Source organism: Salmo salar, chromosome ssa10, assembly GCF_905237065.1.
Source record: "Salmo salar chromosome ssa10, Ssal_v3.1, whole genome shotgun sequence".
NCBI lineage: Eukaryota > Metazoa > Chordata > Actinopteri > Salmoniformes > Salmonidae > Salmo > Salmo salar.
Window position 1 is genome coordinate 91,222,020 of NC_059451.1, and position 26,095 is coordinate 91,248,114.

A 26,095-nucleotide genomic window follows, 5' to 3' on the forward strand; every position below is an offset into this window, starting at 1 on the left:
GATTTTGTGCTTCCATCTTTGTGGCAACAGTTTGGGGAAGCCCTTTCCTGTTTCAGCATGACAATGGCCCTGTGCACAAAGCGAGGTCCATACAGAAATGGATCGGTGTGGAAGAACCTGACTGGCCTGCACAGAGCCCTGACCCCATCGAACACCTTTGGGATGAATTGCAGGCCTAATCGCCCAACATCAGTGCCCGACCTCACTAATACTCTTGAGGCTGAATGGAAGCAAGTCCCCGCAGCAATGTTCCAACATCTAGTGGAAAGCCTTCCCAGAAGAGTGGAGGCTGTTATAGCAGCAAAGGGTGGAACAACTCCATATTAATGCTCATGATTTTGGAATGAGATGTTCAATGAGCAGGTGTCCACATACTTCTGGTCATGTAGTGTAGTTACTACTCAAGATATAACCCCCCTGTGAGTGAACAGATTTATAATATATTTCACATTCAGTATAGAATTGAACATGTTAAAGTTATGGAAGCTTTTATTTATTCATTTTCTTTTCCAATTGTATTCAAAGGCAGTTTTTATATTGATTGACGCAAACCAGTGAGGAACATTTACTGACAAAAAGAAGAACGGTCTGTATTGCTTTTCCGAGTGTCATCCAATAATATAATTTTCCGTATTAAATCATATTGAATAAACTAGCTGTAGGCTCTTCTCATTGCAGATGATCCATGCTAGTCTGATGACAAGTACTCTGTAACAGTAGTGGTTGGTGTGTGCTTTATATGTAGTAAGGCTGTTTTCTTTCTCTGGGCCCTATTCAGAGTTATTTGTACATTTTGTTCCATTCAGCACACAAATATAGTACAGTACACACCGTGCGGAGTCATGTGTGTTTAAAACAGGGGAGCTAACATTTACTGTAACTAACTTCTGTGGTCATGTGAGCGCCGGTCATAGTGCAGTTAGTCTCTCTGTCATACAATGTCTTGATCCTGTCTCATTACAACAAGATGTGCTAATTAGCAGGTCACCATTTCCACATTTAGCTCACAAATTGGATGTTTAAATCTCCTACAGATGATGTTACATGACATTACATAACATTTTGCATGTTTTGCGGGCAGATGTATCCAGCACTTCAAACCGTAGGTCCCATGGGGTATTTACTGAGACAACAAGGCTACTACAACCAACAGCATTAGTCAGAAATACAGCACCAGTGTCAAGATTCTGATTTAAAGCCAGTTAATATTGGTTTAATAGCTCAGTGAGTTCCAATCCCTTCGAATCCACACAGATCCTCAAAACATTGTTTTACGAGAACGTTGAGTTACACATTATAGTATTCTTTGCTGTGTATTATCCATTGAATAGTATGCCATAAAGCCTATTGCAGTAAATTAGATTAGTCTATGATCATCAATAATATAATAGCTCACTATTGGCTGTAATTTTTATAGCTTGTTGCTTGACTGCTCTATGTAGCAGCTGGTGCTGGAGGTCTGGCAGATGTTGTTGCAGAGGTTTCTGCTGAGCCTGACATCACATCCATGTACACACACATCTTCTCATATCTATATACACATCTTCTCTGTCTGCTGATAGAGTGGCCCATAGCTGGGATGGTACAGGAGCAGGAGGAATTAGCTGTATCGTATATTAACCCTTATAATGAAAGCAAGCTCTTTGAGAAAGCAAGCTCATTCAATGGCACAAAGTCCTCAGTCTTCTCAAGTTGACGCTCACAGTATTCAGGATGAAGATGGGGAAAGTGCCCCCAACACATGCACACTTTGTAAAGCGAAGACGCGCATATTGATTTTTCATTATCTTACCATTATCTTATTACCTAAAAGATCTGATTTGACAAATGTGCTGGTGTATCAACGGCCATCATCGATGGAGTCAGGGGCGGTGGCTGGAAATGTGGCTTAAGTTTGGCACGTTGGTGCGGCTTTCCTGATGCTATCAGAGCACTGAAGGCTTTCCATTGAGGAACAGCCAACCAGGCTTACATGCTTATTGGGTGAGACAGTGTGACAGAGTCGTAGACAGCGGGCCAGGAACAGTGTGGTGGTAAGCACTCAAAATGACAATGATATGGATGCCCTCTACATAACATAAGGCTTTGCTGAAGCAGCACTTTGTAATTCTATGACAGACATGGATGGCTTTATTTTACAGTGAGAGCACTGGAAATAATGAGAACACTATGAACAAATGGGAGTTATTTTTAAAAACGTTTCAATTGGGATTGCAGTTTTTATTTACCCCTTGTAACACAAGGTTGCGTTAGTCTGCATTTCTTTAATGCTATCAAATAAATAGCTCTATCTTGTTGAATGTCAGAGTGTGTGCTTCTAATAGAAATTGAACAACCTCTACAAAACCACATTTTAATGTGCATGTAATACTGTATTCAGTGCAAGATTTAATTCAGTTGTATATTCTGTTGAGGTCAGCAGTATTTGAGAGGACGAGGATGTTTGTACTTTGAGCACCTCTCCTACAGCAGACTGCAGTCTACTAACCCAACTATCTGTTCCCAAGAAAAAGATCCTACAGTTGAAGTCAGAAGTTTACATACACTTAGGTTGGAGTCATTAAAACTCATTTTTCAACCACTCCACAAATTTCTTGTTTACAAAAACTATAGTTTTGGCAAGACAGTTAGGACATCTACTTTGTGCATGACAAAAGTCATTTTTCCAACAATTGTTTACAGACAGATTATTTCACTTATAATTCACTGCATCACAATTCCAGTGGGTCAGAAGTTTACATACACTAAATTGACTGTGCCTTTAAACAGCTTGGAAAATTCCAGAAAATGATGTCATGGCTTTAGAAGCTTCTGTTAGGCTAATTGACATAATTTGAGTCAATTGGAGGTGTACCTGTGGATGTATTTCAAGGCCTACCTTCAAACTCAGTGCCTCTTTGCTTGACATCATGGGAAAATCAAAAGAAATCAGCCAAGACCTCAGAAAATAATTGTAGATCTCCACAAGTCTGGTTCATCCTTGGGAGAAATGTCTAAACGCCTGAAGGTACCACGTTCATCTGTTCAAACAATAGTACGCAAGTATAAACATCATGGGACCACGCAGCCGTCATACCGCTCAGGATGGAAACTTGTTCTGTCTCCTCGAGATGAACATACTTTGGTGCGAAAAGTGCAAATCAATCCCAGAACAACAGCAAAGGACCTTGTGAAGATGCTGGAGGAAACAGGTACAAAAGTATCTATATCCACAGTAAAACGAGTCCTATATCGACATAAGCTGAAAGGCCGCTAAGCAAGGAAGAAGCCAGTGCTCCAAAACCGCCATAAATAAGCCAGACTACGGTTTGCAATTGCACATGGGGACGAAGATCATACTTTTTGGAGAAATGTCCTCTGGTCTGATGAAACAAAAATAGAACTGTTTGGGCATAATGACCATTGTTATGTGTGAAGCACGGTCGTGGCAGCATCATGTTGTGGGGGTGCTTTGCTGCAGGAGGGACTGGTGCACTTCACAAAATAGATGGCCACATGAGGAAGGAAAATTATGGGGATATATTGAAGCAACATCTCAAGACATCAGTCAGGAAGTTAAAGCTTGGTCGTAAATGGGTCTTCCAAATGGACAATGACCCCAAGCATACTTCCAAAGTTATGGCTTACGGACAACAAGGTCAAGGTATTGGAGTGGCCATCACAAAGCCCTGACCGACAATCCTATAGAAAATGTGTGGGCAGAACTGAAAAAAGTGTGCGAGCAAGGTGGCCAACACACCTGACTCAGTTACACCAGCTCTGTCAGGAGGAACGGGACAAAATTCACCCAACTTATTGTGGAACTTATTCTGGAAGGCTACCCGAAACATTTGACCCAAATTGAACATTTTAAAGGCAATGCTCCCAAATACTAATTGAGTGTATGTAAAATTCCCCACTGGGGATGTGATGAAAGAAATAAAAGCTGAAATAAATCATTCTCTCTACTATTATTCTGGCATTTTACATTCTAAAAATAAAGGGGTGATCCTAACTGATCCTAAGACAGGGAATTCTTACTAGGATTAAATGTCAGGAATTGTGAAAAACTGAGTTTAAATGTATTTGGCTAAGGTGTATGTAAACTTCCGACTTCAACTGTGTATGGAGGACAAGAAATTGAGAGTACTATTTTTTCTCCTAATAGTTTAGAGTACTTAATCTTGTCTTTGGTGTGCTATCTTGTAATATACTTGGATTGTACAAAACATTAGGAACATCTTCCTAATATTGAGTTGCACCCCCTTTTGCCCTCAGAACAGCCTCAATTCGTTGGGGTATGGACTCTACAAGTTGTCGAAAGCGTTCCACTGGGATGCTGGCCCATGTTGACTCCAATGCTTCACACAGTTGTGTCAAATTGGCTGGATGTCCTTTTGGTGGTGGACCATTCTTGATACACATGGGAAACTGTTGAGTGTGAAAAACCCAGTAGAATTGCAGTTCTTGACACACTCAAACTGGTGCGCCTGGCACCTACTACCATACCCCGTTCAAAGGCACTTAAATATTTTGTCTTGCCCATTTACCCTCTGAATGGCACACATACAGTACACAATCAATGTCTCAATTGTCTCAAGGCTTAAAAATCCTTCTTTAACCTGTCTCCTCCCTTTTATCTACACTGATTGAAGTGGATTTAAGAGGTGAGATCAAAAAGGGATGATAGCTTTCACCTGGAGTCACCTGCTCAGTCTAATGTTTTGTACACTCAGTGTATGTCCTTTTACATATTTTATCAACATTATCAGGCCAGGCCTTTCATGGTTATACTGTAAGTCAGTATAGTATATGAGGCCTTTCATGGTTATACTGTAAGTCAGTGTAGTATATGAGGCCTTTCATGGTTATACTGTAAGTCAGTATAGTATATAAAGCCTTTCTTCTATCTGTCCTTTGCTTTCAGACCTCCAGATTCTGACAATTGTAATCAACTTTATTAATCATTGAATTAGCCAACACATGGGTGAAGTTCGTCATCAATACTCTGAATCCATACTCTGAACCATAATTTCAAAAGCTTTTACTCAACTTTTTTGACAAGCTGCATTAAAATGTCCTCCTTCAGACTCAATGAGTTGGACTTGAAAGGTTCAAGTCTCAGCCGGGTATTTTATTTTGATATTTCTATTGATTGTCATGTGGTGATTTATGGCCCAGTGATGTAAATACACTGGAGGCAGAGCCATGGAGGCCTTTTATTCAAGGGGAGTCAATTGTTGGCAGTGATTACATTCCAGAAGGAAATGGTCTTCCTTATATATATATATATAGATAGATATATGTATCTATCTATCTATCTATCTATCTATCTATCTATCTATCTATCTATCTATCTATCTATCTATCTATCTATCTATCTATCTATCTATCTATCTATCTATCTATCTATCTATCTATCTATCTATCTATCTATCTATATCTATATCTATATCTATATATATATATATATATTCCTATATTACCTACATTATATTTGTCGTGAGATACTTCTTACATTAGAGCATATGCATTGCACCATGTTCTTTAAACTAGTACAGTGTTATTCACATGGTGTGACTATGGGAGGTAGATCTCCCTGAGCATCAAGTGCCCTATGTTTAAGCTTCCTTGTTGCATTTGCTAATATTGCATGTCTTTGACAAGATTTCTAGCCTTTGGTGTGCTGGGTGCCCTTGCCTTGCCTGCCAGGTGGAACAGCCTGGTCTCATAGAGTAGACGTAACATAGTAAAAGTAAATCCGGGACACTCAAAATAGTATGATATGTTGCATTTGGTATGGTTATATAAGACAGAATGTTACTTAAGGCAAAAAACAAATGGAGGGTGGTTGGTCGGGGTGAATGGGTAGGTGTATAACGTGAACGTCTAGCAATCCAAAGGTTACGAGTTCGAATGTCATCACGGACAACTTTAGCATTTGAGCTAATTAGCAACTTTTTAACTACTTACTACTTTCTCGCTACTTTGTAACTATTTAGTATGATAGCTAACCCTTCCCCTGACCCTGGCCCTAACCTTAACCCTTTTAGCTATCCCTTCCCCTAACCCCAACCCTTAACCTAACTCCTAATCTTAACCCTGCCTCTCACCCTAATCCTAACCCCTAGCCTAGCTAGTGTTAGCTAACGTTAGCCACAACAAATTGTAATTCATAACATATCATACATTTATCAAATTCGTAACATATTGTACATTTTGGAAAATTTGTACATGTTGTACATTTAGCAAATTTCTTACATATCATACGAATTGTAATTGATAACATATTATACGAATGCATGATGGACATTCACAAATGAATACATACCATACGAATCGTAACATATCAAACCAAATGGAGTGTCTCCGATTTACATTCAGAATAATACAAAATGCTCTGAAACCAGGTTGGGTGGAATGGAGCAGTATACCAAAGTGCACCAAGCCACCCCTTCCCCGGGATGGCAACAAGCCACTGAAGCGGCCCCTGCACATAATGGAACCTAGTCTCGCCAATGATTGTTTGGAAATGTGATTTTGATGCAGTGAACAGTTTGTGTCTGTCATGACTGATAGCATCTTTGTTTTGCGGCTAGTAAGGAGAGGTGCCAAGGGTACAGATAATGTTGGAATGCACTGGCTCTCAATGTTAAGCATGTGAGGTATGTGGGGGCATTCTTCCCTGAGGCAAACACATCCCAGTAGCCAATTGTTAGTTACAGCATCATATCAGTACACTGAAATGCATAGACGGAGTAAGGATTTATAAGAGTACAGACACTGTGTCTGAAATGATTGTGGGTACCTATGCAGATAAGAAAGCAACCTTTGAAGTAAGCAGGTATGTTAAGTATGAATTAGTCATAAGTCAGTGAAGAGCAGGGGATGTTTTCCTCTCCAGGGCTGACTACAGTACATTAACATTTCATAGGTCTCTCTCCCTCTCTCCCTCTCTCCCTCCTAGTGTGTACAATATTTACCTCCACATATCACCAGGCTGTTAGTCCCCAACTATCTACAGGCTCTCCAGCACAATGTATTTTGTTCTCTCTGGCTTGTAATCAATGGCCTCCTTCCTTAATAAGCTCTGGGGTTATTGATGTCTTCACATTGGCTACGCTGTGCAGAGTGCCAAGCAGGTTGGGATTCCTGTTCTCATCTTTACTGGCTGAGCTGGAGAGAGGATGGGGTCCTACCCACACCTGGGTTTTAGTGTTGAAAATTAATTGAATAGGAGAAATACTCTGAAGTTCTGTTACAATGAGATTGTGAGAAAATATTAATTTGTTTAGTTGCATATATGAGTGCTACTTACAGGGTGTCCATGGTGTTCCGTACATTGTGTCCTCCAGGGCCCCTCCCCAGGCCCAGGCCAGAGCCTCAGAGCTGGAAGTGATCTCCCAGCAGGTGGAGGAGGACAACCAGTGTCAAGCTCCGGTCCAGGTGGTCAGCTTTGCATACAGAGACCTGCCTCTGGCCGCGCTGGACATCTCCCTGGCCGGATCCCAGCTCATCTCCAACCTGGACGAAGAGGACAACAGAGAGGGGTAGGTGGACACAGAGATTGTACCTGAAAACATCTCCCCTGTGTGTTTGATAATTGTACTATTAGCATAACTGACACAGAACTAAGCACTATCCATAATCTACCTTGACAGAGAAAATGTTTGCCTTCATTCTCTATCATGCTAGTAATAGCTCATCATAATGGTACCTGACATGATACTGAATTACTCAAATTCAAATTCATCATACTGATGGTGAGGGATCCTATGAGGATATGTGTCTGTAAATACTTCAGTATCATCCTTACATTGTCAAGGCATTAACTGATATGCCTGTGAGCCTACACTATTTGTCTCAGTGACATAATTTCGCTTTGCTATAAAAAGATTCCTCCCTTCAACGTGCACTTTTGGCTCAAAACAAAGAGTTTTGTAAGCGTCATATTGTTCCTGAAATGTCAGGCGCTGGTGGCTGTGTTGTCTATGCCCATGGGCCCTGTTTGTCCTGGCTGGACATGTTTCTAACATGGCCCTATCACTGCGCTGCAGGCTGAGTGGGTACAGGACACACCCCCCCCTCGTTCTGCCTATCCTCTCAGAAGCGTGACTCACAGGCCATTGGCGCACGGTAGCGCGGCGCTCTCATCTATGCAGAGAAAGTAGACAAACACTACAAGCTTCATTAGAGCATCCGCCCGCCATTCCACACCATCCAAGGCCTGCACTGTTAGCTGACCTCACCACGCCCGGCTTGGACCTGGCCCGGTGCAGGGCTCTGTGGGACGCAAGGGAGGACAGATGGGTCCTAGTCCCACGCCACACACCCAGGCCACAGAGTGCAGGAGCTGGCAGCACTGGCATCACTGTGGGCATCTCAGGAGAACATGTCCATATGACACTCTATCATCCCATGATAGAGCACACAGTGATGTGGACGTCATGGGATATCAAGATGCATCTCTAAGGGATTTCAGAAGTCAGGCTTTTATGGTTCAGTCCCTGGCTAAATAGCTATTTGTTTTGATGAAAGGGAAAATAATGATTTTCTGCGTAGGAATTATATTTCCCTCCAAGCCTTTTTTTCCCTGTAGCGCCATCACACTAATAAGAGAAGGCAGAGGTACCAGTGAAGCTGGAGATATGGCATGTTTATTGAACTCTTTAGATTGGAATTCCAGATTTCCAAACCACAGGCATTCCAAGGCCTACTCGTCACCAGAGTTTCACTGTGGGCTCATGTTTCCCTCCATTGGAATCATTTGTGGAAACAGAGAAATATGCAGCCACGTCATGGTTTCTTGTTCACTCTGTGACTCATGTCTGTAGCATTAGAGGAATGACAGAGAGCTAGGTTGGTATTGCACATTGTCATTCATTACAGTCATTGAAATATGAGTGTACGTTGTTATCCCTACACTTATTTTTTAAATGTAACCTTTATTTAAACTAGGCAAGTCAGTTAAGAACAAATTCTTATTTACAATGACGGCCTACCCTGGCCAAACCCGGACGATGCTGGGCCATTTGTGCGCCGCCCTATGGGACTCCCAATCACGGCCAGATGTGATACAGCCTGGATTTGAACCAGGGACTGTAGTGACGCCTCTTGCACTGAGATGCAGTGCCTTAGACTGCTGCGCCACTCCTTAACCATGAATATTTTTTCAACCTTGTCTTAATAGATGTAAAAGCAAGCTCTCCAAAGAATAATAAAGTGCTTTCTCTAAATGTAGGGTCTTATGTAATGGTCAATATTTTGCGTATACACAGGGACTGATTATCTAAAGTTCAACATTTTCCCTCATACTACCTCATTTTTTTTTCTTGGATGTCCTTATAAGATTAGCTTCACAGTTCTACTAAACCAGACTGACATTCCAGACAATGACTAAACGTTGTTTTAAACCTGACAGAACACATTTCCTATCCCAACACCAAGTATGAACACAAACAGACCATTATTGGTCCACATGATCAAATGTTGGTCTTCATCAACAGTTTTCTTTATGTGTGATTTGGTTATCAATCACCTGCTATAACATTGTTTACCATCAGCACTGGGAAGACTTTGGTCATGTTGATATACATGATGGTTTTTAGGTTTCTGAAATCAGGCTGACTGACACTAAATGGAGCCCTTAAAGAGTGCTTGGCTTTGTTGTGCTCTGTATATCAGTGAAACGGAAACAATAGAGTCTTGGAGTGCATGTGGTAGGTTTTGCATTGTATCTAGCTGCTGCACATGGCATTCTATCAGCAGACGTGGGCGATTATGTAGGAGGTGGATGTTCTTGCGGACTACAGGGGGCACATGCAGTACTAGCAGATTCAGAGCAGTGGTGAGCTCTGGATTTATTAATAGACTCCTGGATGGAGCTACCTTCTTGCCCAGAACATGCTAGAGACTACGGTGATGTGGCCTGCTGCTTTCCTCTCCCATCACCTTATTTAACTCTTCAGATTAACCTGTCGTATGCTTTTGTCATGTTATGACGTTCAGCTTCTGAAAATCATCATCACAGGGTTGTGACTTTCAAACCTTAGACCATAGAAAAGGCAGATCCCAGCCTGTCGTTGGTCAAACTGAACTACACACTTACAGTCTGGTTGTTACAGGCTATTTAGCAGTTTGTGAGTGGAACCGGATTATGTATGGTCGTTTGGTAGAGATGTGAAGCTGCATTAAGGTGAGTCTGTGTGAGTGATGCCCTCTTAGTGACCTATATGGTGGGTTGACCCCTCAGACCAAGACTCAGTAGAGTCCAGGAGCGTCATTTCTAAACATTGCGCATGTACAAAATATACCACAAAACATGCGTTGGAATTTATAAAAACTAAACTTGCTGGGAGAATGTCCTTGCCTCCGTGAAAACTTTAAACCATGTGTACGAACATTTTTCTTGTGGTTTAAGTATTGTATTGCAGGCAGGCAAGTAAGTATTTTGTGTGAATGGGGCATAAGATGAGACACTTATTCATAAAACATTAAAAAAGGAAAACATAATAACAAGTTGCAGCCACTTGCCATTAGTGAGAAGAGAGAAAATGTGTTTATTTTTGGAATCTAAAGTAATTAGACATAGGAATCTATTTCCTATTTATTTTATTTTCATAACCATTGCAGAATAAATTCCTCACCTTTTCTGGCCGTGATGGCTTCATATTCCCAAAGTAGCCGTACAACGAATTACCATGCACATCTCTCATTTGGGCCTAGTAGTCTTGTAAAAAGGCTATGTATTTCAAGTTTTGCTGTATGCGATCCCATAGACAGCGCGGTTTATAATGCACAGTCAAATTTAATAGGTGAACAGACAGTTGATCTTTTACATTGAAGTATGCTACTATTGTAAGTACATGTATGCTACTACTGTAAGTACTGTAATAAAAAAATACACTAGCCTAGTCAATGTTTCAGAATTCCGTCCAGCATATTCAGGTTGGGGGAGAAAGATGAAGCAAAACAATGTTGAATTCAAAACGTTCTTCTGACAGGTCCACAACAATTGTATTTTCTTTCAGAAACTGTCACAGTCCTTTGCATAATACAGAATAAGTTAGTGCAAAAGATGAAAAGATTCTGCCAACACCTCCAAAAACATTAGATAAAAGGGGCATTAATTCCAATAGCTCCAAATGATACAGCATTCTTGTCACCATAAAAGGAGAATGGTGGGTGTTTTCCAGGTGGTGTTATAATGCTCATTCACGAGCGCACCGTTTAGCACATTATTATTGATTTTTTTAGGGGTGGATCAGCTTAATATTGCGGAAAGATTATTGCTTCCATCAATGTAATTGTCTGCATCATTTCCAATCCCCCATATCTTTTTTGGGTAAATATATATATCCATATACATAGATACAGTGGGGAGAACAAGTATTTGATACACTGCCGATTTTGCAGGTTTTCCTACTTACAAAGTATGTAGAGGTCAGTAATTTTTATCATAGATACACTTCAACTGTGAGAGACGGAATCTAAAACAAAAATCCAGAAAATCACATTGTATGATTTAAGTGATTCATTTGCATTTTATTGCATGACATAAGTATTTGATACATCAGAAAAGCAGAACTTAATATTTGGTACAGAAACCTTTGTTTGCAATTACAGAGATCATACGTTTCCTGTAGTTCTTGACCAGGTTTGCACACACTGCAGCAGGGATTTTGGCCCACTCCTCCATACAGACCTTCTCCAGATCCTTCAGGTTTCGGGGCTGTCGCTGGGCAATACGGACTTTCAGCTCCCTCCAAAGATTTTCTATTGGGTTCAGGTCTGGAGACTGGCTAGGCCACTCCAGGACCTTGAGATGCTTCTTACGGAGCCACTCCTTAGTTGCCCTGGCTGTATGTTTTGGGTCGTTGTCATGCTGGAAGACCCAGCCACGACCCATCTTCAATGCTCTTACTGAGGGAAGGAGGTTGTTGGCCAAGATCTCGCGAAACATGGCGCCATCCATCCTCCCCTCAATACGATGCAGTCGTCCTGTCCCCTTTGCAGAAAAGCATCCCCAAAGAATGATGTTTCCACCTCCATGCTTCACGGTTGGGGTAGTGTTCTTGGGGTTGTACTCATCCTTCTTCTTCCTCCAAGTGGAGTTTAGACCAAAAAGCTCAATTTTTGTCTAATCAGACCACATGACCGTCTCCCATTCCTCCTCTGGATCATCCAGATGGTCATTGGCAAACTTCAGACGGGCCTGGACATGCGCTGGCTTGAGCAGGGGGACCTTGCGTGTGCTGCAGGATTTTAATCCATGACGGTGTAGTGTGTTACTAATGGTTTTCTTTGAGACTGTGGTCCCAGCTCTCTTCAGGTCATTGACCAGGTCCTGCCATGTAGTTCTGGGCTGATCCCTCACCTTCCTCATGATCATTGATGCCCCACGAGGTGAGATCGTGCATGGAGCCCCAGACCGAGGGTGATTGACCGTCATCTTGAACTTCTTCCATTTTCTAATAATTGCGCCAACAGATGTTGCCTTCTCACCAAGCTGCTTGCCTATTGTCCTGTAGCCCATCCCAGCCTTGTGCAGGGCTACAATTTTATCCCTGATGTCCTTACACAGCTCTCTGGTCTTGGCCATTGTGGAGAGGTTGGAGTCTGTTTGATTGAATGTGTGGACAGGTGTCTTTTATACAGGTAACGAGTTCAAACAGGTGCAGTTAATACAGGTAATGAGTGGAGAACAGGAGGGCTTCTTAAAGAAAAACTAACAGGTCTGTGAGAACCGGAATTCTTACTGGTTGGTCGGTGATCAAATACTTATGTCATGCAATTAAGTGCAAATTAAACACTTAAAAATCATACAATGTGATTTTCTGGATTTTTGTTTTAGATTCCGTCTCTCGCAGTTGAAGTGTACCTATGATAACAAATTACAGGCCTCTACATGCTTTGTAAGTAGGAAAACCTGCAAAATCGGCAGTGTATCAAATACTTGTTCTCCCCACTGTACATACACATATGCATACATATACACATATATACATTCACATACCTATATAGATATACATACTTTTTTTAGAATATACCTTTATTATTCCCCACAAACCCTACCACCCTTCCCCCAATTGGAGTAAACTAATAAACAATAACACTTAGGCTTCTACCTTCAGTTTATACATCTTATATACACATTTTACAGACACAATCTATTTTACAATAGTTACATTTTGTTTGTTTTTAGTCCTTCCTCTGTTTCTGATGTGCATCCAGTTTGATTTCTATTTGTAACTGTGCTATTTCACAAAAGTTATGAACCTATATACATTTTACAGACCCCGTATGTTTTACATTGGTTATCTTGTTATTAGTCCCACCCTTCAGCTCCATTCAACCCCTCCCATCGATCTCTTAACATCATCCATTTTGGATTTCTATTTGCCATATATTTTTCAACTGTGCTGTGATGCTTCACAAAAGTACTGAACCTTTCTATTCTCATAGCTTCTACAGATTGTGAATTAAAAATAAAATGTTTTTCTAAAATAATTATTAATTGATTGATTGATTCTGGCTTTTCAAATCACCCAGTATTGCTATCTGCAGCATTAGTCCTAGGCAAATGTTGCAATTCTTCAGCCATTCCTGGACCTGTGACCAAAAACGAGCTGCATATGGACAGTACTAAAATAAATGATCTAATGACTCTGCCTCCTCACAGAAAAATCTGCACAGCTGGGAAGATTGTATCCCCAATATGTATATAACATTATATTGGTTGCAAGAATTTTGTATAGTAATTTAAATGTAAAAATGTGAAGTTTTTAATCCGCTGTTGTTTTGCGTATCAATTCATAAACCATGTGCCATGGAACAGGTACATCGAAAATCTCTTCCCAACTATTTAGCAATTTAAATGGGACAGCTGTCAGTTTTTTGGTCCTTAAATGAAATTGGTATATGTTTTTATTTATCACACTTTTCTTTAACCATTTATGTTCTTTAATGCAGGGCCGACATACAAGTTCCTTACTTTTTTCCCCTTCTACTTGTCTCTTCCATTTTTGTGGTAATGCTGCAATTAATTGGTTGTAATTTTGGGTAGAGCAGACATTTCCATATGACTGTGTTAGTTGCATGTGTGACATCACTCCACCAGTCCTATTTATAATATCATTCACTAAAATTATACCTTTTTTAAAAATGTCTTCGAATTTTTTTATTTATTTTTTAAATCAATTAGTATGTTTGAGTTTAACCACAATATTTGTTGTATTATTTGTTCTGTCTTTTCAGGTGGATTAAACTGAAACTGCAACCAACTTTCTAGGGCTTGTTTAAAAAATAACGATATTTTGGAGATTATTTCCTTTTCAAACAACCGAAAGTGAGCAGCTGTAGTCTGAATAAAGGGAAAAAGGCCATTCTTGAACATGGGATGAGACATTCCTACCAATTTACTAGAGAACCAGTTTGGATTTAAGTATAACTTTTGTATGACTGATGCCTTTAGTGAGAGGTCTAATGCTTTAATATTTAATCATTTCTGCCCTCCGAATTCATATTCGTTATATAAATAGGCCATTTTAATTTTGTCTGGCTTGCCATTCCAAGTAAAATTGAATATTTTTTGTTCATATAAATTTCAAATTTAAAAAGCAGGTCACTAGGTGTAGGCAAAACCATAAGCAAATAGGTAAACTGTGATATGACTAAAGAGTTAATCAGGGTGATTTTTCCACAAATAGACAGGTATTTTCATTTCCATGGTAGCAACATCTTATCTATTTTTGCTAACTTTATATAAAAATGTATTGGAGTGAGATCATTTCTTTCTTTGGGATTTGTATACTGAGTATGTCCACATCTCCATCAGACCATTTAATTGGTAAATTACATGATAATGTTAAATTTGCATTTTTTTTGTGATCCAATACTTATCATAATTTGGTTTTAATCCAGAGAGGATAGCAAAAGTATCCAGATCCTCTATAAGGCCGTGGAGAGATTCTAATTGTGGTTTTAAAAGAAAACATGAATCATCAGCGTACAATGACACCTTGGTTTTTAAGCCACGGATTTCTAATCCCTTAATATTATTGTTGGATCTAATTTTAACAGTTAACATTTCGATGGCAATAATAAATAGATATGCCGATAGTTGACAACCTTGTTTTACTCCTCTAGATAGTTTTAAACTTTCTGAGATTTAGCCATTATTTACTATTTTACACCTAGGGTTACTATACATAACTTTAACCCATTTTATAAGAGATTTCCCAAAATTGAAATATTTTAGGCATTTATATATAAACTCCAGTCGTACTTTATCAAAAGCCTTTTCAAAATCAGCTATGAAAACCAGGCCTGGTTTCCTCGATATTTCATAGTATTCTATTGTTTCCAGTACTTGTCTTATATTATCTCCAATGTATTGTCCATGTAAAAAACCTGTCTGATTAGGATGAATAATATCTGACAATACTTTTTTTAATTCTATGCGCCAAACATTTTGCTAGGATTTTTGCATCACAACACTGAAGTGTAAGAGGCCTCCAATTTTATAAATGGACTGGATCTTTATATATACACTACTTGGGTCCTGTTTCAGTAATAATGATATCAGACCTTCTTGTTGCGTGTCCGATAATCTACCATTTATATAAGAGTGGTTAAAACATGCTAATAATGGTCCTCTGAGTATATCAAAAAAAGTTTGGTATACTTCCACTGGTATGCCATCCAGCCCTGGAGTTTTCCCAGCCTTAAAGGCTTTAACTGCATCAAGAAGTTCCTCCTCTGTAATTTGGCCTTCACATGAGTCTTTCTGTACAGATGTTAATTTTACATTATTATTAGGGAAAAAAATCCATACAATTAGTTTCAGTTAGTGGAGATGGAGGAGACTGAAATGAAAACATAATCTTAAAGTACTTTACTTCCTCTTTCAAAATATAATTTGGTGAATAATGTGTGAACCCATCATTTGTAACAAGTTTCAATAAAAATAAAATAAAAATCGGTAGCATTTCTATATTGAAGATTGAAAAGTAATTTGGTGCATTTTTCACCATATTCCATCCAGTTCGCTTTATTTGTATAATATATTACACTGGATCTCTCTTGAATAAGTTCCTCCATTTCTTTTTGTTTTTCCTCTAACTTATTCTGTGCCTCTATGGTACCGTTTTTATTGCTATCTAACCTTACTGTTAGTCCTTCAATTTCCTTTGTTAATATGGACTCTTTTGATCTAAATTGCTTTTGTTTTATAGATAAATACTGAATTGCATGGTCTCTAAAGGCACATTTAAAAGTGTCCCATACAACAAGGAGATCTGCTGTTCCTATGCAATGTCTGAAAAAGTCAGTTATAAATTCTTGTGTCCTAGTTCGAAACAATCTATCATCTAGAAGGCTTTGATTCAATTTCCAATATCCTCGCCCACAAGGAAATTCTGTAAGAGTAATATATATGCCAATTATGTGATGATCCGACCGCATTCAGTTTAACACAGTTTTACTACGGGTCTGATTTATAACAGGAACAGGTATATGTGTGGCGTGCGCCAAGTTTTTAAATCTCAATATTTTTATAAATACGTATTATTTTCAGAAGTGGGGCATGCATCTATTTAGTGTCAAATTCACGCAACGGTTATAAATGAGGTCCCAGGCCTCTCCAGAGCTACTTGTGGGGCCAGGGCACCTTTCTGAGCTGCCAACCCAGGACCACAATCCCTCTCTGGGTATATCATCATCAAGATCAGCATGCCACCCCTAGTCCCAAGCTTCCAGCAGCTGGAACAGCAGCATATGCCACTGATCTCAACGGGCCAGTGGGATGCGCCGCAGCAATGGCAGATGGTTCATGTGGGTCAACCTGGTATTGTGACTGGAGGAGAGCGAGAGAGGAGGGACTCTCACCCTGCTCCCACCGTCCCATTCATTCACAAAGATGCCTGCCAAAGATTAGTGTGAAATGGCTCCATTTGATGAATGTGGACTGGTCTCCATGTTGGGTGGAGGTGGAAGGACTGACTCTGTGGTGTGCTGGCTCTGCAGTGAGAAGCACAGGGCTGATACATTCAGTGATGGTGAGAAGTATGGTATTAGATTAGTTTACACATGGCCAGACTAGTGCAGGGTAGATTGATTACAAATTTGCTCTGAGTGCCCTACTGGCATCAAGTCCTCCAGCTACTTATCCTGTAACCGTTGAGACATGACTGTTGCTCAGCAAAAATGATACAAACGATACAGTTAATGATGCACTCACTTGTACATTTCAACAGACAGTAGAATTAAGATCGAAGTGATATGAACATCACAGAATGTAAGAATACAGTACAGAATGAATTTGAACTGAATCTTGGCAGGAGTAATATATATCAGCAGAAGCCAGAGTCATATTCTACCTACCTGGTATCTGTAGATGGATTTCTGAAAAGTAGTAGAGGGGAGTCAAACACACAGAAGAACAGTCCTCTCCATCAAATTGGCTGTGCAGCAGGTACCACATGACGGGTAGCACAATAGATTACATTTAAGGGCATGGTTTGAGGCTTTGTTAATATTCACAGACATGCAAAGGGCTAGATTGCTTTTTGGGCTGAGAGCAAGAGAGTTCAAGTGTCCTGGTGAAAACTCTTTCTTCTGAACCAGCCCGTCTGCTGCACTGCAGATGTAGGCCGATCCATCTTCATTTGCCTTATATTAAAAGCCTATTTCTTCAGCAAAGAATAGCCTGAATCCCTTTTGGCACTAAGCTCACTATATGTCATGGTACAGGTGTGCAAAAAGAATATCCAAGTTATAGGAGTTTGAGATTGAGTGTAGGCTTGCTTCCTGTAACAGGTGCACGTGTCAGAATGACTGGCAGTCGCATGTTACTGTATATTTACAGAAGTCCAATTAGAGATGGAAGATAAACATTTCAAATCCCCCATATTCCTACCTGTCACATGCCTCTCTGGCTTCTAGGTCACCAGGCTGCTCGTTATGGCGCACACCTGTCACCAGTGGTACGGCATAATGACACTCACCTGGACTCCATCACCTCCTTGACTACCTGCCCTTTATATGTCCCTCCCTTTGGTTTCTTCCCCAGTCGTCATTGTTGCTGTTTCTGTTCCAGTGTCACGTCTGTGCGTTGTTTGTGTTTCTTGTTTTGTATTTAGTTGTGTTTATTTATTAAAACACTCACTCCCTGAACTTGCTTCCCGACTCTCAGCGCACATCGTTACACTACCAAATTAACTTGGACTTTTCATTGTATAAATCCCTGCAAATTATTTGCCAATTCCCCTGGCGTTAGTGTGATGAATTGTTAATAAATGCGGAACCTCTCAGATGTACAATTGATTACCTGTGATAACAGCAGCAGAAGCCATATTCAGCATATTTAGTACTACTATTTAGTAGGTTTTCCTCTCTCAGGGACTGATTCTATTGGCTGTGATGATGACACAGATGATTCAGCAGTGGTCTCAGGGATTCCGCCAGTGGTTACATTGACATTTGTAATGATTTTAAAACAATAGAGTGCAATTGTCTTCGCTTTTTTTGGAGGAAAGCAATGCCTTTTTTTAAGTGCTTGGATAGGTAGTGGGTTTGTCAGGAAAAGACAGCAAGAAGCCTTTGCAGACAACAAGGAAAGAACTTCCCCAAACTAAAGTTAGCTGCAGGCTCACAGTGCTAGTCCATTTTCCTCTGCCTATGCATGCTGAGTTCAGCAGATTGGTGTGAATTGGTTGGAGTTTCTACATGGAGAACCCATAGAGCCATGAAGTTATCAGAACAGAGGGAGAAGTATTAGATAGGCTTGGACGGGTTTAACAATCACTTCCTTTGTTGGTGGAAGTATCTCACATCTACCTCATTACCATATATTTACAGGTTTTAAAATTGAGGGAACAACAAGGCTGGCCCAATCCATTTTCAAACTGATTTACTGTTTGGAATCAACGATAATGGTGTGACTGATGCCATAGGTCTGGTTCCTAATGCCTTGGAGTTTTTGAGAGAGAGCAGACTGGTTCTGATGTAAATGTGCAATTGAGACATCAATCAAGAGCTTTGATCAATTTCAGAACATTGGCACAGCACACCTGGTTCAGAGCTCCCCATTTAGCCCTTTTTATACTTACACTTTGGCTTCAATTGAGCTTTTCTTAAAACTGACTGTGTGAGGATGTTGGTCTACTGTTGCCTCATTCATTCATGGGTGAAGTAGGCCAAATGCTGCTCTTGTCAATTTCCTTTCTTTTTCGCCATCAGACCTGCCTACTTAGCACTTAAAATGTCGTTTTTGTGTTTCATTTCCATGTTTTTTTTTACACCAGAAGGTGATTACACAGAATTATAATACAATGTTACATTTGGACATTTCCAAATGCAAAAACCTGCTAATGTGTGTCATCTATCTTTAGTAAAAATACAATAATGACAAATTGCAACAGAGATAATGTATTTATTAGTATTTATTTAATGTTACAATATTTGATGTAACAATGTTTTTCAGAGGAAAGCGAAAAACCAGAAACTCATTTAAGCCAATATGGAGTAAACAGTAAATTCTTCCCTGATCTCTTTTATAAGACAATCGAGCAAGCTCCTGGAAAATACACAAATTATCAACATATATAAATTAATAACTTACTTGAAATGTTACTTTTAAGGTTTACTGACGATAGGCCAGGTACTAAAATATCTGTAAACCAAAGTGAGTTATCACAAAAGATAAGAGGCAACGTACCTCATAGTAAACGTTTAGTAATGATGGAAAAGCTAAATAAAATAACTGTTTTAACATTTAAAGTTGTTCTTACATATGTAGGATCTTAATTTGAGCCAGTTTGCTACAGCAGGAAAATAATCCTGCAGCAACAGGATGTTATGAATTATTATGTGAATTATAAGTAATGGACATCTTTGTAGAGGTTGCAACATTTTTTGTTAAGGCAAATCAAGTCTTGACGTTTGAAAGTGGAGATGTTTAACTTTAGAAACGTTTGTAAAACTCGATTACACTGCAAGTTTACATTTCCTACTGTGCAGGAAAATTCTCAGAAACAAAAGAGTGATCAAATTAAGAACCTACCTGTACATGGTAAATGTTATCTTGGTATTGGAGACTCAGATCTTGGAGACTGGACAAGAAGCAGGTACAATTGGGGCAGCAAAGATCCAGAAGCTGGGCAGGGTCACAGGCAGAGCAAGACTGGGGGCCTGGGGTTGGACAGGCCAGGCACCAAGCCAGGCAGGGAGGGGTTGACGTCAGGCAGGTGGGTGCTACCTAGAGGGGCTCAGAGCCCCTCATGCAGTGGGAATGAATCAGAAAAGAGTAATATGGAGTTAGTGGCAGAGGGGCCAACAATCATACTCATCAATAACCATGAGACTACAGGCAGTACAGAATAGAAGACAGCTGCTACATACAGTGGATTCAGAAAGTATTCAGACCCCTTGACTTTTTCCACATTTTGTTACATTACAGAAATATTCTAAAATTGATTAAATAAAATATGTTCCTCATCTATGTCCACAGAATACCCCATAATGACAAAGTGAAAACAGGTTTAGAAATGTTAGCAAAAGTATTAAAACCTCTTGGCGTTCCCCTAGGATAGGGGGGGCTAAAGCGATTTTTGAAAAAAATTCGTGCCCATTTTAAACGGCCTCCTACTCAAACTCAGAAGCTAGGATATGCATATAATTAATACTTGTGGATAGAAAACACCCTAAAGTTTCTAAAACTGTTTGAATGGTGTCTGTGAGTATAACAGAACTCATATGGCAGTCAAAACCCCGAGACAGATCGAAACAGGAAGTGGAATTCTGAATTGCGAACTCAACTTCATCACGTTGCCTATTAATCACACCGTGAGCTATGGTTCATTGAGCACTTCCTATTGCTTCCACTAGATGTCCCCAGTCTTTACAAAGTGGTTTGAGTCTCCTACTGTTAAAACTGAATGAATGAGACGCTGTGGAACGTGGTCACACGGAGAGGGCCATCACCATTATGACGCCGACGCCCCTGGTTACCCTCCCCTTTCGAAACGTTTTGAAACACAATGCAATCGTCCCCCTCGAATCTTATTGGCTCTCTTGTTGAAAAACGCCCTGAAGATTTATGTTATACAACGTTTGACATGTTTGAACGAACCTAAATGGGAAAAAAATGCATTTTCTCGAAATGGCTGTCCCGTGGCCGACGGAAGTTTTGGAGCAGCCTTCAGACGCGCTAACAAGAACAAGCTCTTGGAACATAAAGGAGTCTTATTTTCGAACGAAAATACATTTGTTGTGGACCTGGGGTTCCTGGAAGTGCTTTCTGATGAAGACAACCAAAGGTAAGGGATTATTGACAATAGTATACAAGACTAGATGTGATATGCGATTGTTCCAAGATGGCGCTGACCTGTAACGTTAGCCTATTTTTCATGAGTATCGCATCCCCTTTCATCGCAAAGTATGATTACCCAGTAAAGTTAATTTTAAATCTGGCATTACAGGTGCTTTCAAGAGATATTCATCTATAAATCTTAGAATGACAATATTACATTTTAAAAATGTTTTCGAATAGTAATTTAGTAAATTGTAGCTCTGTTTCATCGGATGCATTTGAGGGAAAATAGTTAGTCAATGTTACGCACCGATGTAAAATGCTGTTTTTATATATAAATATGAACTTTATCGAACAAAAGAATGCATGTATTGTGTAACATGATGTCCTAGGTGTGTCATTTGATGAAGATTGTCAAAGGTTAGTGCTGCATTTAGCTGTTTTTTGGTTATTTGTGATGCATGTGGTTGGTCGGAAAATGGCTATGTGGCTACTTTTACGATATACTCCTCTAGCATAATCTAATGTTTTGCTTTTGCTGTAAAGCCTTTTTGAAATCGGACAACGTGGTTCGATTCAGGAGAGGTGTATCTATAAAACGATATAATTTGAATTTTTTAATTTTTTTAAATTATTATTACATTTTGTTATGCTAATGGCGATATGATTTTTCACTGGATGTCCATCCCGCATACGGGACGGAGGCCGCACAGGGGTTAAAAACAAAAACAGAAATACCTTATTTACATAACAATTCAGACAATTTGCTATGAGACTCAAAATTGAGCTCAGGTGCATCCTGTTTCCATTGATCATCCTTGAGATGTTTCTACAGCTTGATTGGACTCCGCCTGTGGTAAATTCAATTGATTGGACATGATTTGGAAAGGCACACACCTTTTAAAATAAGGTCCCACAGTTGACAGTGCATGTCAGAGCAAAAACCAAGCCATGAGGTCGAAGGAATTGTCCGTATAGCTCCGAGACAGGATTGTGTCGAGGTACAGATCTGGGGAAGGGTACCAAAACAATTCTACAGCAATGAAGGTCCCTAAGAACACAGTGGCCTCAATCATTCTTAAATGGAAGAAGTTTGGAACCACCAAGACTCTTCATAGAGCTGGCCGCCCGGCCAAACTGAGCAATCGGGGGAGAAGGGCCTTGGTCGGGGAGGTGACCAAGAACCCGATTCTCACTCTGACAGAGCTCCAGAGTTCCTCTGTGGAGATGGGAGAACCTTCCAGAAGGATAGCCATCTCTGCAGCACTCTACCGATCAGGCCTTTATGGTTGAGTGGCCAGATGGAAGCCACTCCTCCGTAAAAGGCACATGACAGCCCGCTTGGTGTTTGCCAAAAGGCACCTAAAGGACTCTCAGACCATGAGAAACAAGATTCTCTGGTCTGATGAAACCAAGATTGAACTCTTTGGCATGAATGCCAAGTGTCACATCTGGATGAAACCTGGCACCATCACCATCATGCTGTGGGGATGTTTTTCAGCAGCATGGACTGGGAGACTAGTCAGGATCGAGGGAAAGATTAATGGAGCATAGAACACAGAGATCCTCGATGAAAACCTGCTCCAGTGCACTCAGGACCTCAGACTGGGGCGAAGGTTCACCTTCCAACAGGACAACGACCCTAAGTATACAGCCAAGACAACGCAGGAGTGGCTTCGGGATAAGTCTATGAATGTCTTTGAGTGGCCCAGCTAAACTCGGACATGAACTCAATCGAACATCTCTGGAGAGACCTGAAAATAGCTGTGCAGCCACGCTTCCCATCCAATCTGGCAGAGCATGAGTGGATCTGCAGAGAAGAATGGGAGAAACTCCCCAAATACAGGTGTGCCAAGCTTGTAGCGTCATACCTAAGAAGACTCGAGGCTGTAATCGCTGCCAAATGTGCTTCAAAAAAGTACTGAGTAAAGGGTCTGAATATTTATGTAAATGTTATATTTCAGTTTATTTTTAATAAATGGAAAAACAAACGTTTCTAAACCTGTTTTTGCTTTGTCATTCTGGGGTATTGTGTGAAGATGGATGATTTATTTATCAATTTTAGAATAAGGCTGTTAACAAAAAGTGGGAAAAGTCTATTCCGAATGCACTGTACAAAAAAACTACACACCATGAAAGCAGTACTGAAACCACAGGCAGTACGCTTAAAATATAGTAGACAGTGCTAACCTAAGTCACTCCGTAAAATTAAATCAATAGAAAAACTCTTTAAACATGCATCCTCTTCCAAGAAAAAAAAGGAATACAATGCAAACGCAGCTCATTCAAGACATGCACACAGCCTTGTTGTAAAGAGTAAAACATTTCAACAAAAAAACAACAACAAAAAAACATACATTACGAGGGGATAAACGCTAATGTCGTTGCCGGTATTCAAATCCCTGTCACCATGATCAAGTGCAGCAACTGTAACCGCTGGCCAGAGAAAACATTGACTCTCTTTGAAGAGCAGTTGGCGGTCAGATTCAGCGTCAGATTAAAATGTGAGGGCGATCTGGCTGCAACATGTCACGCCATTTATCGAGTTGATTAGGCTGGCTGGGCAGGCGTCACCTTTCTCCCTCATCACTCCATGTGTGTCCCTGCTGAAGCCCGTGCTTTGAGGAAGAGGACCATACTTCCCCATTAGTAGACGTGTAGCTGCACTCCCCTGCTAGAATCTCCAAACGAGCTCCAGGCCCAGTTGTAGGAGAAACATAGGGAAGTCAAGCTCTAAGACATATAACACATCCAAATGAGCCACTGCATGTGGCAGTCTAACAGCAATTCAGAGGGGCTAAATGGTAACGTCAGGTCCGAGGGCAGCGATCGTGTCCAAGGGCAGCGACTATGTCCCAAGGGCAGCCAACATAACCACTGGCTCAAAAAAAGTGAACTCTGTTGGGAGAGCAGTTTGTGATCATAAAAATATCAGATTTGTTATTCATTACACATGGCAAATAAAAAGAAAAGAATGTCTTACCTCACACGTCCAACACTCATCTTTGACTTGATAGGCTGATAGAAGATTCCTGGCTTCTGGCTGAGTTGATGATTCAGATGAAACACTTCATGGTCACCACTTCGTTTCTCCTCTCCAGAGTTACTACCGTAGCCATATCATCTTCCAACGGGGACTGCGAGAGCTTCACATCTGAACCTACCAACTAGATACAATTTGAATAAACATTACAGTTTGAAGACTCACTGTGCTACACACAGTGTCAGTGGAAGGTGTCATTCCAAGAGGTGGCCTTTGCACAAAAACTCATGACAACTCCCAACGGGATGTCAAAAAATCCTAAATGCTTTTTACAGTGTAACATACACTGTAATTGGAGGAAGCATACTGTTTTAAAAGTTGATAAATGTACAGTTTTTTTTAATTGCTAACATACATTGGTCAAAACTGAAGTCACATTGTCAAACTCTTCACACAGTCAGTGAAACAGAAGTGTAGGTGAACCAAACTGTGAATCATTTTTCATTGCTTTCGCACAAAATGCATCCAATCACCACATTCTCCGAAATCCATTTACTCTTTTCTCATTCATACTCCACCACCTGCAAAACTATACATTTGCAGAATGTTTTCAAATGCTAACACATTGTTTCCAAAACTGTGAAAAACACATTCAAAACAAAATGATGGCAAATGTCGTGCATTTCTGCAGTCACCAGATTGAAACATATAGAAAATCTCAGCAGAATATTTAATCATTCCAAACAAAGCTGATTGCACTTTCAGCTGAAAGCCTACCTAAGTGTCCTGTTTTTAGTCTCGTTACCAAACATACAAAAGAGGACGGCTTCAGAATGATTTAGTTTGGAAACGTGGATCAAGGAAGACAGGTTGGTGGGGAAAGAAGAGTGGCAGGGAGAGGGAGAATGCGTGGAGGACAAAGGAGAGGAAGACCAAGAGCGGTGGTCTCTGATGAGATAAGGGCCACAATTATTGACAATGTTGTAAACCATGGTCTCTCTTTGAGAGGCCGGTTTAAGGGTGCAACCAAATCTGCAGCGTTCAACAGTTGTTTCAATAGTACAAACTTTCCAGCAAAACATCCTTCAATGATAATTGAACTACATATTACAGTGCAATATAGTATGTTCACATTTTTACATGTACTGACATTTTGAAATATATTGATTGGTTTGTGTTTTTCAGTAGGATCCAAAGGTTGCCTCCCACAGGAGGGGGAGGCAGAATATTATCAGATGCGCAGGAAATTGCCATTGTTGACATGGTAATTGGCAACAATGCAATAAAACTGTGGGAAATTCGAGTGCTGGCAGACAATATCACTTTTGGAAATGTGAATACGGCCAGCACAACGACAATTGCCAGAGTCCTAGAGAAACACAAAATAAGGATGAAGCAGTTGTACACTGTACCCTTTGAGATGTCTGTTCAATAACCAAACAGGGTACATACACAGCTATGCATAATGTAAAGTACTGTAAAACTGTGGATTTATTGTATTTTAGAGAGTAATGGAGGTGGAAGCCAGGCAAACTGCACATAGATTCATCTTTGTGGATGAAGCTGGATTCAACCTGGCAAAAACACGCCATAGGGGAAGAAATGTGATTGGACAGAGAGCAACCGTGGATGTCCCAGGCCAGAGAGGAGCTAACATCACAATGTGTGCAGCACTGTCCATTGATGGTTTGCTGTTACACAAACCACTCATTGGCCCCTACAATACAGAAACTCTCATTTATTTTCTGGATGACCTGCATAATTGACTTTTGTCAGCAGAGGAGAGGGGCAAGAAACTCCCCTACCTTGGTTGTTGTGTGGGA

General features: G+C 40.3%; 1 protein-coding gene across 1 annotated transcript in view; it reads left to right on the top strand.

Annotated features, from left to right (window-relative positions):
* The window catches only part of LOC106561154 (transmembrane protein 266-like), a 53,021-nt gene that overhangs the window by 4,375 nt on the left and 22,551 nt on the right, over nucleotides 1-26,095 (top strand). Inside the window, exon 3 of the mRNA XM_014124812.2 lies at nucleotides 7,335-7,529. Coding sequence (XP_013980287.1) covers nucleotides 7,335-7,529 — 195 coding nt within the window. The remainder of the gene's footprint in view (nucleotides 1-7,334; nucleotides 7,530-26,095) is intronic.